Genomic DNA, 12,162 nt, shown 5'->3' on the forward strand with positions numbered 1-12,162 from the left:
CCGACTCCTCAATTTAGGATTCCACCGACTCCTCTAATTTGCATATTACAATCTTGTTGATTGAAAGTATGTAACATAAAAATCATCTCTTAACTGCCAACGCTTAGGAATTTTAAAAGACAACTGAAGTGAGAAGGATATGTAGACATACATATGCCATATTTATTCCCTTTAGTCATAGACTAAAACTAGTCCTTGGTAAGAGAATTTGTAAAAGGCACAGACCGGAACAAAAAACATCTATCAGGCCATAGGCAATATAACTGTGGGTACATGTAAGAGTGATGTGCAGGTACTCTGCAGGAGAATGAGGCGATTCTTCCTCTATTACACATTCTTCATGCACAATCCGAACCAGGTTTATGGGCGATAGACAACACCTCTGTGTTCAATGTGCGCAACATTCTCAGTGGATTCCCTGCAGCTCTGTGGGGAGTGCATATGTAGAGTATAGTACTACTGTGTAACAAAGTAAACCTGAGACAGATGAAATTACAGTTTTATACATACCTGGGGCTTCTTCTAGCCCCCTTCAGGCTAATCAGTCCCTCGCTGTCCTCCTCCGCCACCTGGATCTTCTGCTATGAGTCCAGGTACTTGAGCCAGTCTTGCTTAGTTTGCATGCACACACTCCGCCGCTGGGAGCGTACTACACCTGCGCAGCACTATTACGCAGGTGCAGAATGCTCCTGGCTGTGGAAGCGGCATGCCGCATGCAGCCGGACTGCGCTGACTGACTGAATTACCGGGACTCATAGCAGAAGATCCAGGTGGCGGAGGACAGCGAGGCACTGATTAGCCTGAAGGGGGCTGGAGGAAGCCCAGGTATGTATAACACTTTTCTTTTCATCCGTCTCAGGTACCCTTTAATTCGTAATCACCAAACCAAATTTTAACAACATATCAAATTATTTGATTTCATGAGCAAAGAGAGTGCATATAGTTGCATAAATCAGCATAAAGACTGCTTTATTGAAGCAGCACAAGTAACTAATTTTGATTGGTTTGTTTAATTTTTTTGGACTAAGCACAGCTATTACTGTATATATAAATTATTTATGATGACTATTATCTGAGAAATAAAACATTTTATCATATTTTCTATTTTAATTACAGTTTAAATTCATTAGGAGTCGGAGTCGGTGCATTTTTTCCCGACTCCGGGCACCCAAAATTGCTCCGACTCCGACTCCACAGCCCTGATTTATACCACACTGGCCCTTTCTATTCTGGCTTATTTTCCTTCATATTAACATTTTAAAATAAGAAATATATCAATTTAAAGGATGGGAATAAACTTCAATTACCGGTAAACACATTTTCAGTAGAAAATACATACTGTACATTCACACAGATCTGTACTTCAATCCTGAAAGAGGGACAGATGAGGGAGAAAGAGGGACAAGAGGACAAGGTTTCCAAAGAGGGACTGGCCCTCCAAAAGAGAGACAGTTAGGAGCTATGGGATAGCATACATGAAGCTATGAACAGGCCTATGCAACAGCTGAAAGAAGCTGTGATTGACAGAGATATCTGGAGTGCAGAAGTATATATAGTCACGAATAGTCTGAGTAAACTGAACGAATTTGGAGGAGGAGCAGGAGAAATTTTAATGAATTATTTTTGTATTTTTTTTTTGCAGTTCATTTACTTGTAATACACAAGCAAGCCGTCAGTAGAGGCGCGCTCCTGCAATGCTGCCAGCGGTCACAGTCCTCTCAGACACTCTTGATAAATCTGGCCCACTGACAGGAAGGCGCCTCAACTGACTCCTAGTGTTGTCCGGATCATGAACGATTCGGATCTTTGATCCAAATCTCCTTTGTGAGTCGAATCATCCGGATCATCAAAATGAACTATTCGGATAACAAAGGGGGTGGAGCCAGGAGCGGCACGACCCCCCTCTCAGCGGGCAGGGGGAGTCCTGGAAGCAGAACAGAGATGGATCACTCAGTTGGAGGGGAGCCAGCCAGCCTTGCAGGGACAGGTAGATGAGAGAGGGGACATGGATGCCACTGCCAGATATGTGTAGAGCACACGTACTGGCTGGAATGTGCTGCTGATTTAGGCTGTCTGTTCCGTAGTGCTGCATAGTGAACAAATGGGAAACTTTTGGCTCAGAAGCACAGCTCAGTAACTTTGCAGACAGCGTGCTGGGCTAGAATGACATTGCAGGCACTGTGATTGCAGTGCAATATGATCCTTATGCACTCTGCTCTAAACAGCTGCACTTAAAGAGAAACTCCGACCAAAAATTGAACTTTATCCCAATCAGTAGCTGATACCCCCTTTTATATGAGAAATCTATTTCTTTTCACAAACAGACCATCAGGGGGCGCTGTATGACTGATATTGTGGTGAAATCCCTCCCACAAGAGAAGTACGTACTTTTTTGGGCAGTTTCCTATCTGTGAACCTTGTTGCATTGTGGAAAATAGCTGTTACAGCTGTTTCCAACTGCCAAAAATCATGCAGCAGCTACATCACCTGCCAACACTAAAATGTTCACTGGAGTTTCTCTTTAAAGAAAACCTGAATTAAAAGTTAAAATAAGCATATACAAGTCATACTTCCCTTCCATGTAGTCTACTCCTCAGTGTCTTTCTCCTGTCCCGAGTCCTCTTTGTCCACTGTGATCAAGGGAATTTTCAGTCCTCCATTTTGAAAATGGCCATTACCCATAACAGCTTTCTGGTCAGCACACAGTTAAACTGTAACATCGCCCACTTGAGCCATAGGGAAACATGGACATTACCTGGTACATCAGTTTTCCTCTCAGCTATAACTGACAGCAACTGATATTTTATTGACAGCAACTGATATATTGCAGATCTGACAAAATGTCAGATCTGGAAGGGATTATTGTCAGAAGAAAATGGTGAGCTTCTGAGAGGAACTGATGGCAAGGTAACTATGCAATGTTCATTTGAAGTTACCTCATGTGTTTATTTTAAATATTTTTACTCAGTACAGGTTCTCTTTAACTTCTCCCTACATTTATAATGAGTGTTGGAGGTGAGAAAAGGGGTATGCTTTCCTTCACTGTGAGACGTTTGCATTCCAAGTATACAGATGCACTTATAGGTGAAATATATTTAAAACATACGATTGCAACAGGTGGGTAATGTGCGCAAAAAACATTTCTGCTCTCTGCTCACCCCTCTTCGTCCACCTCCTCCCTTCCTTGTCCACTCCCTGCCCTTCTCTGTCCACCCCCTCCCCTTCTCTTTCCACTGCAGGGAAAGTCCTGTCCTGCTAGTCATTTCACCCCCGAATGCTTCCCTAGCAAAATGATTCGAATCAAAGATCCGGATCATTTCAATGATCCGATTCGAATCATTGAAAAGATCCGGACTTCCCATCTCTACTGACTTCGCGCCTGCTATTAGTATTACTAATAGCAGCAGAGGCACCCTCCTCCTGTCACCACACTAGTGGAAGCAGCGTTCGGCGCGCTCTCGCCGTCACGCGAAATGTGTTCTATCTTGTGCTCCTTGTACTACACGCGCTCCCGATAGCCTAGTGATCGTTCTGAAGAGTGCGCATGCGCATTTCAAGAACACCAATTCCTTCCCTTTCCTCTGAACGTTCTATGACTTCCGCTCCCGTAGTGCCCCGCGCTGCATCATGGACCATAGCGGTGAGTAGAAGGGGAACGGATGGGGTGTTTGGAAATGGACCTTTATATTCCATCGTGAACTATAAACGATTAGTTCTTTTGCCGCTGTGTCCTTCTCAGCAGCGACAATTGTGACTTCCGATGTCCGCTGCTGTGTGTGCTTCTTGTACGCAATGCGTGACTGGGGCCTTGTCCCACTCGGGGAGAGAGCAGAGCTTTGCACGTACTCCATGTCAGTGCTTGCTTCTGTCTCGGTGCTTTATATTTTGTCCAATAATGAGCAATCAGAAGCCGCTCTGCCTTTCCTGTGCTACGGAATCACATAGTAGAAACACCTGATCAAATTAGTGCCAAGAGCGGCAAGCTTTATTATTATTATAATAACTTTAGAGTTTTTACGGTATACACATTATGTACTGAACATGGCTCTGTATTGCTTCTGGGCAGAAAGAATTGGAAGTAAGAACTTACAGAGAGTTCTACTCACCACTCAAGTATTGGCAACATCACTCCAATTGAAGGAAATTGAATACCTTTGCATGTGACGTCTGACAGGAGGTTGTCATCCACTAATCCACTAGCAATGTTCTGAAGTGCTAAGACCTGGGAACCACTACAAAGAGCAATCTCTAGTGATTTGTGATAGCGTGTTGGAAGTGATTTTGGAATTATTTCTCTGCTCCTATACAACACATTAGGATGGACCTTCCCCAAAATGCTGCGAATTCCCTCATTGCAATTGCTATCATAGAATCTGTCCTATCCACTTACATTGGCAAACCTTTTTGGAAAATAACTAGCAATTGAAAGCAATCCAAAAATGCTCTAGTGGGTCCCAGCCCTGACTGTCCAACAGAGGACCTCTCAATCTAATTCTTACCACAGTCTGTTTCTGACATTAGACTGTGGTAAGAGAGGGATAAGGAGGCTGCCATATTTATTTCCTGCTAGTTGCCTTGCAGCCCTGCTTATCTATTTGGCTGCAGTGGTGTTTGAATGATTGTTACAGATTATATCATATGCAGCTTGACATTGGGTCAATCAAATACACCTGCTGTTTTGGATTAGCCCAATTTCATGCTCAATACAAAGTAACAAAACTTACATTATGTCCTGCCCGCCCTGCACAAGGCATAAGAGCAGCACAGGCTGGAGCCAGGAGGTGATCCAGAGAAGTGCACCAGGCTGCTGCTGAGGGTACTCCTCAATCACTGGGGAGAACACTGCTAAAAAAAATGAATGCAAAAATGATTTATGTGCAATGCACAAAATTATCTGCAACTTATTGTGTATTCTACACAGTATGCATTAAAGTGCAAGCCTCAACTAGGACTCTTTAAGTTGTATGTTTTGTATTTTATTTTAGACAATGATTTACAGGGCACAAACAGTATGGGATCCTTGAGCGGGCTGGATGTCCGGAGACGAATACCAATTAAACTAATCTCAAAACATCCAAACAAAAGCAAGCCATCACCGCGACCCCCCAGGAATATGAACAGAATCCCTGCTAAAACTCAACAGGGAGAAGAAGGTATATGAGTGTGTGTTTTGTACTAGTGTTTAAACATACTTCAGATAGTACTCCCATGTATAAAGTATGTATTCCTTAGTGCTGGTTTACAATGAATGCGCTGTGTCAGTTGCCACCCATACACTAAGTAAAATCTACTTTACCCACTTCAGTACCAGTGGTCTCTGGACACTTATAGGGAAGGTCCGGGAACGCTAAAAATAAAAAATTACTTACCTGGGGCTTCCTCCAGCCCCTGGCAGCCGTCCTGTGCCCTCACCACAGCTCTGTTGGCTCCCTGTCCCCTCCGGTGCGGATGCACAATAAGCATTAATACGTGTCATCCAGATTGTACTGCGCCTGCGTCCGGCTGACATCAGCACGACTACGTGAGCCGCTCTTGTAAATAGGCCTCTTGTACCGCAGAGGTCCTCGGGCCACCGTTGAGAAGCAGAGTTGTGGTGAGGGGACAGGATGGCTGCCAGGGGCTGGAGGAAGCCCCAGTTAAATTGATTTTTTATTCTTCCTGGACATGTCCTTTCAGGACCAGAGACAGCAAGCCACTACCGCCAATTATATTGACAGCAGGGCTGGAGATAGGTGCGATCGGCGGGAGCATGGGGTGAGCTAATTGAAATCTGTGCCCTGGCAGGGATAACGGGTCCCAAACAGGGCGTAGATTTCAATTAGCGTGGTCCGGATCTGGTTAAATTGGGTGATCCGCATTTGATTTTCAATTACAATGGCCTTTATTCATAAAGCATTCCCGCATGCGGTAATGCTCAAAACAGCTGACTTTCCCAACCATTTAGCAAAGTGTCCATTCATAAAAGCTGTTTCCGCATGAAAAGCTACAATTCCTGAGCAGTGCGGGAAATTACCGTCTTGTGCAGAGATTATCACAACACATGTCACTGAAGGTTAATTCATAAAGATTAGAGCAGGCGGAATGGGAACGGAGAACACCGACTGTTTGGAAAAGGAGATAAGCCAGCGATAACAGGCAAGCTAATGTGGACAGACCTCCCAGGCAGCAGCAGTGAGAGCAGAACAAAAAATGCATCCCAGAATACCAAGGCTGTGGTTTTTTTTTTTTCAACCCCTTGGGTACCTGTTTTCAGATACATTTCACATCAGAAAGCCTGCATGTGTAACATTTCTTGAAGTTCTTCTAAGCTGCAGCAATTAAATAAATTGTTTAGAAAGACTATATTTTCACCCCTGCAGGGGGACATGGAAAAGCGATCCAGCATCACTTAAGCGCTGGGCAGACGACGTGAAAAATCTGGATAAAATGTGGCATCTGTGCAAGCGACGGTACCGGCGATATCCGTTTATTTAAATGGACATTGTTTAAACAATGTGTGCCCTGGCCCTTATCTAATGTTGTGGGATGCCCGTGTTAACCAGCCCCTAACTTGTACACAAAATTAGCAAAATCCTGCATCAAGTAGGAACTATTTGCATCTTATTGACCATCCTTATTCACATATATGACAGATACATTTGACTGCAAGGGAAAGAAGTAGTTTTCAAAAGTGAACATAGTAATTATTTAAACTCTGTATTCCTCTTAAAAATGAAACTTGTATTTGGAAAGAGTCTGAAATAAAAATATATTCCTGTTAGTACATAGCAGTCAAATTCCTTTTTTTGACTTTCAATCCTTGGCTACATTAAGGCTACTTTCCCACCAAGACATTGCGTTTTAGGGGACGTTATGGTCGCATAACGGGCCCCTAACGCAACGCATGGTGGTGTTGAAGTTGGACGTCAGATTAAGCTGCGTTATGAAGCTCTCAAAGCAGCCGCTCCAGGTTAGTGATAGGAAGTCCGGATCTTTTTAAGGATTCGGATCATTTGAATTGGATCATTGAAAAGATCCAGATCTTTGAACCAAATCATTTGAATCATTTTACTAGGGAAGCAGACTGGGTGAAATGACTAGCAGGACAGGACTTTCCCTGCACTGTACATTCTGTATGTTCCTGTTTCTTCCAGACAGACATCCTGTGAACCGAATCTTTCATTGTGGTGATCCGGATGATTCGACTCACAAAAAAAGATCCGGTTCAAATGAACGATTCGTTCATGATCCGGACAGCACTACAGTCCCACCACCATTCTCCACAGTGCAGTGAATATTAATTAGCCATGTGGCTGGCCACTGAGGAGGAGGGGAGACCTCCTCCTCCAACATTACTGAGCATGTGCAAACAGTCTAATGTGGCTTAGCCTAGTATAACGTATAGCATGCAGCACTTTGTTTAAACGTGCTGCGTTACTATGTAACGCAACGTGTGCACTGTGAACAGCACATTGATTTTACAGTGCTGTGAGTTAGGCTGCGTTACTGGCTGCTGTAACGTGGGACTTTATCGTCCCACTGTGAAACCAGCCTAAAGTTGGAAGCAGACTGACAGACAAGTAAGCTGTTTGCTAGAATAGATTTTATACATAAGGACCGTATTGTATCTCTAAAGCTACTATTGACAACACTGACATGGGATTATTCTCACCTGGGCAGATAATGACTATAGGATGGAAATGTAATATTTTACTGGCTCCTGCTCTGTTAATGCAGTGTACAAATGCACATGACACATTAACTGTAATAGTAATTTGTAACTTGACTGTACCATATAAACAAACATTTTGTGTTTTATTTATTTTAAGAAGGCTTTGATTATAACGAAGAAGAGCGGTATGAGAATAAAGCAAATGACATGTTTGGCAATCAGCGGAGATTTCCAGCACACATATTTTGGGATTTTAAGGTAAAGTAATCTATCACCCTGCTGAGTGTTTTTATGTGTATTGGGTTTAATAACCTGCATAGGGTAATCGTTCAGTTCTACTTTTTTCATAACTAAAATAGATGACACACAGCTTGATGTTTGGTACTTATCCGTTAGCCGGGCGCATCCGGCAGGTGGCGCTGTTGATGTTAATTCCAATCTTCACGTCAACCTGTGAATGTAAACCGCCGGATGCGCCCGGCTTAAACAGATCTAGCCGCCGGCTTGCTTCGTGAGTGTCTCGCTCTCCTCCCCCTCTTGCCCTCTCTCGTATGAGCCTTGAGGAGGGGACATGCGTGTCCCCCCAGAGTCGTTCGTCGCGGCATTGCGACGAACGACTCTGGGGGGACACGCATGTCCCCTCCCCAGTGTTCTATAGGAGAGAGGGCAAGAGGGGGAGAAGAGCGAGACACGAAGCAAGCCGGCGGCTTGATCTGTTTAAGCCGGGCGCATCCGGTGGTTTACATTCACAGGTTGACGTGAAGTAATTATGATTGGAATTAACATCAACAGCGCCACCTGCCGGATGCGCCCGGCTGACGGATAAGTACCTGATGTTTTTAAGCCAAATGCCATTATGTTTTTTTTTTTTTTTTTTTACAACTACAGTGAAATGACAGTTGGGTGGAATCAGTAAAACAGAACCTAAACAAGCCAGTCCCGATTCCACATTCGTAACTGCTGGCTACGAATACTCCTTTCCTCTTATTACTGGACTAGTAGATCTAAGCCCGTTTAAAAACAGGCTCTAGGTCTGTGTCGGTGTGTTTATTTGAAGCTTTGGACTGTCATTGTTACACTTATCCTTACTAGAATGGAACCCCACTTTCAAAATATCTTTTTCTATGGTAGTCCTATGTTAGAACAGAAGAAAAAGCATTCTAGGTTTTACAGCAGAAAACTAGAAAGCAGAAGTCCAGCAGAAAACTAGAAAGCAGAAGTCCCGTATATCGTTGGTACCTGAAACGGAACTTGTATTGTAAGAGGAAGCAAACTTTTGTTTTTCTTAACATCTTAGTAAGGGGGCTTTTAGGACTATTGTAGTCCCTTACACACTCCAATGAGTTCTGGGTCACCATGAGCTTGCTGGTTAGTCTGTCCCTCTAGTAGGGAGAACATAGTGTAAATTCTGAAAGGTAATTGCACATAGAAGACATTTAAGAACAATAACGGCAGTATTTTATGGGTAAAGATTGGTACTGGTACATAGGTCATGTGATAGTTGCTGAAAGATTGCTAAAATAGTGGATGTAGTCTCATGCCGTGAGATTTTGTTTAATAAGCTGAGACTATCTGGCATTTATTAAAACCTTTTGCTGCATTCAGTCATAGGGTTGCAGCAGTGATTCACATACCTTTCAGCAGTCTTCACTGTGATCTACTGTAATATGGCCCAGATATATTTCTGGCACATAACATTATTTGAAGGTAAATTATGTTTGGGTTGAGTTAAATCAGATTTTACTGGAACGTTTAAAAAGATCTATTAGATTGTTTAATTTTTTACTGTCCTCGCTTGTATCATAGCAAAATGTATAGAGCATTGCTGTAAGGTAAGGGAACTGCAATTTACATATTGCCCAGTAAGCTCATGGTGAACCAAAACTAGGAGCGTGTAAGGGGCTACAAAGGACCAAAAAAAGAAATTTACCTTGTTAAAACAGAAGGTATTTGTGATTATTCAGATTGAGGTCCCCCACGATACATCACCTAGATCAGAGCTCCCCAACCCTGTCCTCAAGGCCCACCAACAGTGCATGTTTTGCAGGAAACCACAAACATGCACAGGTGAGGTAATTAGTGTCTCAGCAGAGCTGATTAACTGCCTCTGTGGATTTCCATAAAACATGCACTTTTGGTGGGCCTTGAGGACAGGGTTGGGGAACTCCGACTAATGGTGCCCATACACGGTACACTTTTTTTCATCCAATCTTACCATTTCTATGTAATATAAGGGAACTGCCTAAATTATCCTTTCAGTATAATCACTTAATTTACCCTTATACTACATAGAAATAAGATTGGATGAAAAAAATTGAACCATGTATGGGCACCACTAGAGGCATTTGTCTCGATGCTCAAATGACTGATACCGACTAGATCAAAACATCTGTAGAGACAAGGCCTCAATACGTTTTGGACAGCCAGCTCACTGTATGTCTTCAATTAATGCTGACTAACTTTTCAGCAGCCTCACTCAGGAACTGCTCAACTTTCACCACCACTACTTTAAATTCTCCCAGTTTACCCAGTACCGTGTCCCCCCCACAGGTAAACCACTCCAACTTATATGACCTCATCCTGCTTTAATTGCAAGCTTTTGTGTGTTGTCTGTTATTTTCTATTATACAGACGCATCACTAGTCTGCCGGCTAGCAAAACGGTCTGTTGCTATGTGAAGGAGGGGGGCTGCAGAGCGGCACGCGAGGACCGTGTTAGAGCAGGCAGGGTTAATACTTTTGGCAAAGTCAATCTGCCAGCCTGATCGCTGGCTGGTACATTGGGGGTCACTGTGTACCTGCTAGATTCTTAAAGAGAATCTGTATTGTTAAAATCGCTCAAAAGTAAACATACCAGTGCGTTAGGGGACATCTCCTATTACCCTCTGTCACAATTTCGCCGCTCCTCGCCGCATTAAAAGTGGTTAAAAACAGTTTTTAAAAGTTTGTTTGTAAACAAACAAAATGGCCACCAAAACAGGAAGTAGGTTGATGTACAGTATGTCCACACATAGAAAATACATCCATACACAAGCAGGCTGTATACACCCTTCCTTTTGAATCTCAAGAGATCATTTGTGTGTTTCTTTCCCCCATGCACTGAAGTTTTAGGCTGCTCTTTTCTTCCTCCAAACAGCTTTGCCCTTGTTTGTAATTCCTCAGTATGTGAAAGCCCAGCCAGCTCAGTGGACGATTTATCCAGCTTGTAAAAGATAAGAGAGAGAAGAGAGAAGCTGCTCTAATCCTAAATAACACACAGGCAGTGTGCATAAAGGGGAGTTCATAGCAGAACCACAACACTGAAGAACTTGGCAGCCTTCCAGACACAGGCCGACAAGTCTGACAGGGGAAAGATACATTGATTTATTACAGAGACTGTGTTAGTAGAAAGTGCTGCAGTTAGCCAGAACACATTAGAATAGCTTTTGGAACTTGTAGGATGATAAAAAAAAAAAGGATGCAATTTTTGTTACGGAGTCTCTTTAACAGTGGCCTTGACATCTAGCATGTATACAAGGCTTACGTTTTCTTATTACCTTGTAGCCTAATCCTCTTATTTTGTGTACAATTGTCACAAATGTTTGTTTTCACAGCTCAACCTTATTGGAGAAAAGGATGACACCCCTGTTCACTTTTGTGACAAATGTGGCTTGCCAATCAAGATATATGGACGTATGGTACGAGTTATTTACAATGTTTTGTTTTTTGTATTTTAGTTTACCTTTTCCATTTCCTATGCAGACAAGGTGGCAGCAATGGCGAAAGGAGTAAGGGCCCATTTCTGTTAAGATTGCAAACTCCCTAAGATTTTTCTATTTTACATCAGTCATTTTTATGGTGCAACATTTCAAAAGCATTTTTCGTTTTTTGTTTTTTTTTTTGTTTTGTCTTTTTGTTTATTTTCATTGGGCAGTTGCATTTTTCTGATGATTCATTAGATAAAAAAAATGAAAACTGAAAAATTGCACTGCACTCGGTATGCAATTTTCTTGCATTTCCATTGACTTATACCCCATGCAAATGCAGGAGAAATGTAGCATTAATATTACTTTTAGCTTTATTTGTTATTTTTTTTAATTTTATTTATTACATGGTGCAGCAGGCACTACATTTGCCGAAAAATAAAATCACATTAGCAAAATCATTTATGTTGCTGCATACTCTGCTTGTAGCTACCTTGATAACATAGGGAGGAGTATAACCAGTGATGTCTGAGGGATAGCGGCCTATGAAGAGGAGCTGTTTTCCTTGAGAGGTGCCTCAGATTTTCTTAGGTTTTTCACTTCCTAGGACTTCACTTGACGTCTACAAAAAGTGCACTTTCAATAATTGTCACTTAGAAATGGGAAAGTTCTGAGAATGGGTGCTGAACAGATGCACCACTCAGTGCCTGTTCTGTAGTATGGAAAGAGAGGAGGATGATCAATTAGGTGCCCCGCCGCAGGGACTACAGTGGAATTACTAACTATGCCATCTATGGTGTCGGAACACCTGTAATTCCACAAACGATCT

General features: G+C 42.6%; 1 protein-coding gene across 3 annotated transcripts in view; it reads left to right on the forward strand.

Moving 5' to 3' along the window:
* The first annotated feature begins 3,540 nt into the window (after window positions 1-3,540).
* CBLL1 (Cbl proto-oncogene like 1) overlaps window positions 3,541-12,162 on the forward strand; it is a 28,034-nt gene continuing 19,412 nt past the window's right edge. The window contains exons 1-4 of one of the 3 annotated variants that reach the window (XM_068276286.1): window positions 3,541-3,640; window positions 4,986-5,153; window positions 7,809-7,909; window positions 11,244-11,327. In XM_068276286.1, coding sequence (XP_068132387.1) covers window positions 3,628-3,640; window positions 4,986-5,153; window positions 7,809-7,909; window positions 11,244-11,327 — 366 coding nt within the window. In that variant the 5' untranslated portion in view covers window positions 3,541-3,627. The other 2 variants (XM_068276288.1, XM_068276289.1) reach the window with 2 other exon arrangements.

The sequence above is a fragment of the Hyperolius riggenbachi genome, chromosome 3 (genome assembly GCF_040937935.1).
Source record: "Hyperolius riggenbachi isolate aHypRig1 chromosome 3, aHypRig1.pri, whole genome shotgun sequence".
Lineage (NCBI taxonomy): Eukaryota > Metazoa > Chordata > Amphibia > Anura > Hyperoliidae > Hyperolius > Hyperolius riggenbachi.